Genomic DNA, 7,747 nt, shown 5'->3' with positions numbered 1-7,747 from the left:
ACACACACACATGTACACACACCTGTGTGTGTGCTGCACACTCTGCTGTAGCCTGTCCCATGCCATGGGAATAAGGCAGGGATCCAACCCCACGGTCTGCACCGGTGTGGTCCCAGCACAGCCCAACCGGACTGGATTTGCCTTCCTTAAAGCACACGCAGGGAGGGTCTCTCCCATCCCACCTGCACATCGGGACCCTTCTGGGGCTTCTCCCGCTCCTCTCTTTACCCCACTCAGCACAGGGCGAGCACGGAGGGCTCCCCAGGGTGCCCCTCCCGGCCCAGCCCCGCGCTGCCCGCTCTCGGTGTGACTCAGGGCCGGGCACAGGGAACAGATGTGTCTCGGGGCGCTTTGCCCGACGTGTCGGGACCAGGCTGCTTTATGCAACGAGGAGCCTGGGCTTTCCCCAGCTGCCAGAGGGGTGAGACATGCCCCGAGCTCTGTCGGCTGGGAGAGGCACGGGCCGGGAGGAAGCCCCCGGCCCTGGATAAGCCGGATGGCTGCAGCAGCAACAGAGCTCTGGGCTTCCCGGCAGGTACCAACCCAAAATGCTTCATCCCGTGCTCCCAAGCCCTTTGGAGCAGGCAGGGCTCAGGTACCAGGTCCCCAGCTCCCTCCCTTGCTCCCGGCTCCCCTTTAACAAGAAGGAAAGCAGCCGGAACGAGCAGGAGCCTTTGCAATCCTGCCCACCACCACCCGCACCTCTGCCCGGAGCGGTCCCATCCCGTGCCAGGTGATGCAGCCGGGAAGGGGCACCCGCACCTCTCCCCGCTGGTGCATCCCCAAATCTCGCTTCCCCTGCCGAACACCAGCCCGCTGCCACGGGCTGTCGGAGCGGCAGCTGCTGCAGGGCAGGGATGCCCAGGGGAGGGCGGATCACGCTCGGTCCCAGCGCCGCGGACGGCCAAAGCAGGGGACGAGGATGTCGCGCTCGCCGCGCTGTGGAGGGTGAGCGCTGCCTTTCCCCGGGTGGGGATGTGCTACCCTAGCCCAGCCTCCATCCCCCCGTGGCTCCAGGGGATACTCACGGGCGGCGAGCCGAGGTGCCCTGGCTGAGGTTGGCCACGTAGGCGGCAGGGACGTAGCCCATGGCCGGCTCCCCCAGCAGCCGCCGGGCCAGGACATACTCGCCCTCTTCTCTGAGGACGCGCAGTTTGTCCCCTGCGCTTATGCTCAGCTCCTCTGCGCTGCGGGCTGTGAAAGCGTACAAAGCGATACAGAGAGACGACTTGGGGATGAAGGAAATGGAAGTCGCCTCCGAGTTCAGCGAAACGGAATCAGAGCCAAGATACCCCAGCGAGCAGCTCTCGGTGACGGAGCGGGGACGGAGCTTGTTCCAGAAGGATGTCAGGAAGGTCAGGCGCTTCCTGACGAACTGCTCCATGCCGGCTGATGCGGTGGGTGCGGGGGGCTATGGCACCGCGCTGGGGACGGCCGGGGGCACGGGGGATGCGGGGCTGCTGCCGCCGGCCGGGAAGCTCATCCTGCCTTACCCGCACGCGTCTGGGAGCTCGCCGGCCCTTCCCGGACAACTTCCTATTTCTGAAAGTGAAACTGGTTCGTCTGGTGGGACGAGTCTGCAGGCGGGACGAGTCTGCAGGCAGGAGTCCCACGCTCAGACCCACGGGCACATCTGGGAGACAGGCACAGCTGGAGCCGGGCTTGCTGCTCTCGAAGAAGGAGGAGAACGGCTGTTGTTTTATTTAATCATTATTTTAAAGTGTGCTCTTTGCTTCTTACCAGAGCACCATAAACGCAGCTCTCTGTTCTTCAAGCAGCTCTTGTCACAAGTGGCTGACTCCAGTTAATAGTCTTCAGCTCACTTGTGTGGGAGGATTTTTTTTTTTCCATAGGACAATAATTGCATCCACAAATGTGGGAGAGTTAAAAGAGAATCAAGGAAATAACCTTAGAATAGATCTGAAGCGTTTGGATGGACATTGTGGGGTTTAAAACACAAGATCCTTTCTTCCTTCAACCTACAGTGACTTCCCAGAGTTCCCCACTAAGGCATTTGCCTCCTCACACTAATCCCCTGTTGCAGAGGATTGCTAGATTCACATCCCAGATCCACCAGGATCTGCTGCTCACTCAGCTTCCACCAGAGATGGGTCCCCCTCAGAATCAGGAGATCTTTGCCTGATGCAGGGCCCGAGTCAGCCCCAGGTGTTTGCATGGCACCCACAGCCAAGCCCTGGGATGCAGCCCCCAGCTCCCACTGTGTCAGCACAGCCACACTTCCCCAGCCCTGGTCACACTCAGACACTGACAGGCTCCAACCCCCCTCCCAAATCCCACAGCCATCAGCCAGAGGACAGAGATTACCCCCTCACATCTTCCATGTGCACTTTAAGCCACCTGAAGGCCACTGTTCTGGTGAGAAATCCCAACTCCAACCCCCCAGCCCACCTGGACTTTGTCATTTAACTGTTCCATCTAATTAGTGGGAGTCTTGTGCCTGGCAACTCTAATCCTAAAGCCCATTATTTTGATTCTCCTCTGCTTGTAGTTGGTCTGTGTAGCTCATTTTGGGTATGTGGTTGGGATTTGAAAGAGGATGCTTAAAAAGAAAAATGAAAAATTAATTGTAGGAGTCTGGGCTGCCCAGCTGCAACCGTGTGGGGTATGAGGAACACGCTGGACCCACCCTTGCGTCAACAGCTCTAGACATGCTGTGTCCTGTATCCTGGGTGTCCCATGATGGCCAAAAAAATTGCAAAAGGATTTCCCTGTCTGGGTTTCGGACTCAGCAATTTCCTCACCCTCTCCCAGGCACAGATGCTCAGGGCAGAGGGCAGGAGTACAGAGCACTCCTCAGCGTGCCCTATGCATTCCTGAACTGATGAGAACACGGAACAAAGGGAGTCTTTAATAAAATATTCTGCTCCCTCCTTACCCAAGTAGCACCTGAATATATGGGTAAGTCCCCCAAGGTCTTCCCTCTGCCCAGCTCACAGCCTCACCTGCAGTGTTACACAGGGATGTGCAAAGTCTCCAAGCATTCTTCACACTTTGTAATGTCTCTGTGCATTTTTCACACTTTGTAATGTCTCTGTGCATTTTTCTCACTTCAGTGTGAGGAAGGGAACTGATGAAGGAGCATAAAAGGGTTTGCAAACCAAGGGGAAGGGACACCCCCTCTGCTGTCCTTCTGCAGCCCTTGTGACAAGCGTGCTCCTCACGTCACACTCCATCAGGAGCAAAAGGAGCTGCCTGGTTATGCCTTTAAAAAAGATCAGATCCAGCACAGAACATTTGTGCCTCACTGTTTTGAATGAGGTCTCACTGAACTTCTGGTCTGCAAAAGGAGACTGAACTGATCTACCTTTATTGACCTTTGCCAGATTAGATTCTCCAGTGGTACCAGCAATAGATGAGTGCAGCTGATTTCTAACACACAGGGCTTTGGATCTTGATTTGCACCTAAATGAAAGAGTACTTCCAAATGACAAACATCCCTGAGGACTAAATACTGCCTCTGAGCTGAGCCTACCAGACATGCAGAGCACACACTCATCCCTGCAAACCTCTGTCTGCACAGGTCACACACACACAGCTCAGCCCCATGCCAGGAAAGAGGTGATAAAGCACAACCTTTTTCTAATATCTTTTTTATTATTATTATTATTATTTTCCTATTCAGTTCCAGGAACATCCCTGCTGCTTTGAATCCCTTTTGGTACTATAAAACACCTAAAAAATAATGAAGAAGAAAAAGCATGTTCAGAGAAGTTTCTGGTCCTTGTGCTGTGGGAAAGAAAGTGGGAGGATGCAGGAAAAGTGATAAAGATAAGGAAGGCACAAGTATCAAAGGGATCAAGTACTTTCTCTTCAGTCCCTGTGACCAAGTTACAAGGATGAATTAAAAACCAATCTGCTCACAGATTTGGGGTTGTGGTGGGTACACAGGGACTTGAGTTCTAGCACCACTAAAGAGCACCTCCAAAGAGCACCGAAACCAGCAGAGCTGAGCAGCAGAGCTGCCTGCACAGCCCAGGTTTGGCTGCACCAGGGAGCCACAAACACAAACAACACTTTGCATCCACCCGCGTGTCAAACACCACAGCGTGGCCTCCCAGCCTAATTGACAGAAACCAGCAGCTCCCCTCCACTAATGAGAGTGCCCATTACACCTAATTAGCTGAGGTTCTGTTCCAGGTCCTGTTACATTTACACACAAAATACATCTTCCAGCAAAGAGCCTTTTTGGAGGGAAAAAAAAGGAAGAAGAGCGTAATTCCAATTAAGCCCCTAAAGGGGCTGGAAGTTGGGTAATGCAGGTCATGCTGAGGAAAATGGTTTTGAGGAATGGTAGGTGACTCTGGGGTCATGGGATGTGCCACTTGTCACCAACGACTGGCAAAGCACAGCTGGAGATCGAGGGTGGCCATGCCATGGCTGGCACCCCATGCTGAAACACCCAACCCTGAGGTTCCACTTGCTCTTTTTGATGGCATCAGAAGATGGCTGGGGTTTCTTCTGGACTTCATGTTCCTTTATTCCTTTTCTTTACTGATTTCTCCAGATGTTTCCTGGCAGCACAGTGCTTTTGAGACACGTTTAGTCTCTTAATGAATTGTTTAGGATGGGTGTCCACGGGACAGCTCAGACAAGGGTTGGTGGGTGATGACAGCAGTGCATGGAAAGAGGAGCAAAGCACAACAGTGGCATTAAAGCAGCTTCAATTTGTCTCTGTTTCCTGGATGCTGAGGAAGAAAGAGGCACCTTGGCAGACTCTGGGCTGTTACCATGAAGGGCAGAGCCCATCCCCGCGAGGCTGACAAGGGCAGGAAGGGTCCAGGGGCTGAGGAGCTCATAGACAGTCAGTGCAGAGGGTTCAATACAGGAAAACTACAGTGGTCCTGGGACAGGGAGTGGTACAGGAGGTGTGAGAGCAGGCACAGCATCGGGGGGGTCTCGTGGTGGCTCTCTGAGCCCTGTTGGGGTGGGTTGGACTGGCTGGTGGAGAGCACGAGTGCAGGTCACAGGGCACCTGAAATGGCACAAGAAAGCAAAAAAGCTCTGTAGGAGCAGCTGGAGGCAGAGTGAGCTGTTTGTACAGTGCCTGGAATGTCTGGGGCAGAAAAACCTTTAAACCCACAGTAACACTTTTCATCCTGTAAACCCAGGCCTCATCAAGGATCTGAAACAATGGCAAAGAAAAACCAATTCATATATCACTTTGCACTCTGTCACATTTCTGAAGCAGAGTCAGTGAGTGGAAAACGTGTAAAGACCAAAACACCAAATTATGCTGATAAACAGCCTGGCCAGCCCCCTTTCTGCTTTTTGGTGTGTTCATCAGCACAGAGCAGCCTTCACTTGCCCCATCCTTCAATCTAACTTCCAGAGAATGAATGTTCCTCCTAGTACTGACTGCCTGGCAGAGCTGCACTTCTCAAAACTCCTGCTCCTGCCCCATAAAACCCATTCACACCTTCTCCAGACTGGCAGGTGCCAGGGAGCTGTTCAGCCTCTCTGTCAAGGCTGCAGGGATCTCCCTGGGAAGCAGGAGAAGGGAGCTCAGGCTGTGTGCCCCATGCCCATGAACACCTGAACTCGAGTTCTGGCCAGGACTGTGTCACTGCTGAGAGTCCCCAGGCTGGCAGGGACCTTACACAGGCACCTCACAGCTGTTCTGCCCTGGCTTGGGCTCAACAAACAGAGGACTGGTGCCTTCAGAAGTGAGGAGCACAGTGACTCAGATGGGGAAGGGGAAATCTCTGCCAGTTTGTAAGCAAATGATGGATTGCTCCATCTTCCCAGATGTCCTTGTTCCCCTGGGAAGGAACCAGTCCATCCACTCCATCACCGAGCTTTGTTATATCCCTCCCCACAAAGGTCCTTCCAAGGCTGTTGGATTTGGGGTTATGACATTAAATGCTGTTAGAATAAACCTACCCAGAGTGCCAGGAGAATAGGCCCAAGAGACCTCACCCAACCCACCTGGTCCATCCTATACTTATGTCTTTCCCCATCTTTGCCAAACCAGTTCTTAAAGGACCTCCAGGAATGGATCTGTCCCCAGACAGCCCATTCCAGTGAGTCACTAATCACTGCCAGCAGAAAGGAGTGTCTGACCTGCTGAGTTTAAGTCTATTACCTCATGTCCCATTCATCACCTCACTGCTCCACTCCTTCCTGCATGGGAACACTGTTGAGGTGCCCCTCACGCTGACCCTGTGGGGGCCCAGCCCAGAACAAGCACACTGACCTTATACAAGGAGGCAACATGGTCATCTTTTTCTCCATTTGTCCCCAGTCCTCTTGCCCTGTCCACGTGTGCTGGTGTTCCTGTGGTGCCACCTCAGCTGGGTCTCTAGTGCATTCACCTGGGGGTGAGAAAGCAGCAGCTCTGAGAGGAGCCTGCACCACTGCACAGATAATCTTTAACCTGTCCCAAATACAAGGAGTCTGCACCACTGCACAGATAATCTTTAACCTGTCCCAAATACAAGAAGAAAATGCTGGCTCAAGTTTTCTTCGCTGAGGTTCATGACTCCATGAAAAACAAGCATTGGGGCACCAGGTTTTACCTGTTTCCGTAGGGAAGTGACTGTCTTCTCCAGTTCAGCCACAAGGGACTCAAGATTCTCTCTGGAGGAAGAGCTTGGAGAAGGTGCCTCGTCTCTGGGGTCAGGGATAAAAAGTGAAAGGGGTTATGCAAACAGCAGCTCCCTAGGTGAGGGAATCATTTTCCCTTCTCCAACATCAGCCTCCAAGTGAGCACCAAAGGGAAGGGCCCAAGTGCCAGATTCACCTGCCAAGAGATGCCAGCCAAAGATCCCCTTGGCCCAGGTATTTGCACATCAGAGTTGGGCTCTGCACTGAAGTGTGGAGGACTGGCTGAGCTCAGCATCTCTCTACTGATCCACCCTGACCCCAGACCTCTGCAAAGCAGATTCAGAGGCCTGAACAGACCGAGTTACTAAAACTTCTGTTCCATAAAATGGAGTAGAAGGGGTGATACTACACCTGGGCAAGGCAGGCTTGTGCTTTACAGGGTTTTCCTCCGGGTAGCTGAAGCCAGGTGACCTCTTGTTTCGGAACCGCTGCGAAAGAGCCCTGAATTGCCCTCGTGTCCGGCAGTCTTGGGAAGGAAAGGGAAGTCTGCAGTGAGCACTGGTGTTTAAAGCAGGACTCCATAAAATGCAGCAGCTCAAGGCAGAGCTGCCCTCCTGCACCATCCACCCTGGACACATCTCTTGGGCCAGAGGGAAGGAGGCAACAAAGGTGTGGAAAAGGGTGTGCATCAGTTATGGATTACCATGTCTCAAATGGACATCTGAACCAGAATGCAGCCCAAAGGGACCATGGCAGGATCTGAGGTTTAATGGCAGAAATTTAGGCTCCCAAATGAATTTGTGAAGTGGCACATGATGGGGATCATGTCCTGTTTCATTCTCTCTCTCAGCCAGAGACCAAAGCCCTCAATGAGGTAGACTTTCAGACAGATTAAGTGAAGCTAACAGAGCTAACAGGCTTCCTGGAGAGGTGGCCAATGTCCCAAACCTCTCAGGATTTAAGAAGCATTCGGATATAATAATAATTAAGGCATGATTAATAATTTGCTTTAACTTTTGATCAGCCAAAAGTTTTTTGATTGGTCAGGAGGTTGGACAGCATGATTGCTGCAGGTTCTTTACAACTGAAATATTCTATTCTATTCTATTCTATTCTATTCTATTCTATTCTATTCTATTCTATTCTATTCTATTCTATTCTATTCTATTCTATTCTATTCTAT

General features: G+C 52.4%; 2 protein-coding genes across 2 annotated transcripts in view; both read right to left on the bottom strand.

Moving 5' to 3' along the window:
- The window catches only part of LOC107213062 (tyrosine-protein kinase Srms-like), an 8,988-nt gene extending 7,224 nt beyond the window's left edge, over positions 1-1,764 (bottom strand). Inside the window, exon 1 of the mRNA XM_015647083.2 lies at positions 1,029-1,764. Within this exon, the coding sequence (XP_015502569.1) occupies positions 1,029-1,384 (356 nt within the window). The 5' untranslated portion in view covers positions 1,385-1,764. The remainder of the gene's footprint in view (positions 1-1,028) is intronic.
- A 2,575-nt stretch (positions 1,765-4,339) lies between these two features.
- LOC107213071 (peroxidasin homolog) overlaps positions 4,340-7,747 on the bottom strand; it is a 43,524-nt gene continuing 40,116 nt past the window's right edge. The window contains exons 20-23 of the mRNA XM_015647101.3: positions 6,976-7,090; positions 6,537-6,630; positions 6,215-6,332; positions 4,340-4,993 (exon numbers count right to left, since the gene is read on the bottom strand). Of these exons, the coding sequence (XP_015502587.1) occupies positions 6,237-6,332; positions 6,537-6,630; positions 6,976-7,090 (305 nt within the window). The 3' untranslated portion in view covers positions 4,340-4,993; positions 6,215-6,236. The remainder of the gene's footprint in view (positions 4,994-6,214; positions 6,333-6,536; positions 6,631-6,975; positions 7,091-7,747) is intronic.

Source organism: Parus major, chromosome 20 (assembly GCF_001522545.3).
Source record: "Parus major isolate Abel chromosome 20, Parus_major1.1, whole genome shotgun sequence".
Taxonomy (NCBI): Eukaryota; Metazoa; Chordata; class Aves; order Passeriformes; family Paridae; genus Parus; species Parus major.
This window is presented reverse-complemented; position numbering and strand designations above follow the sequence as displayed.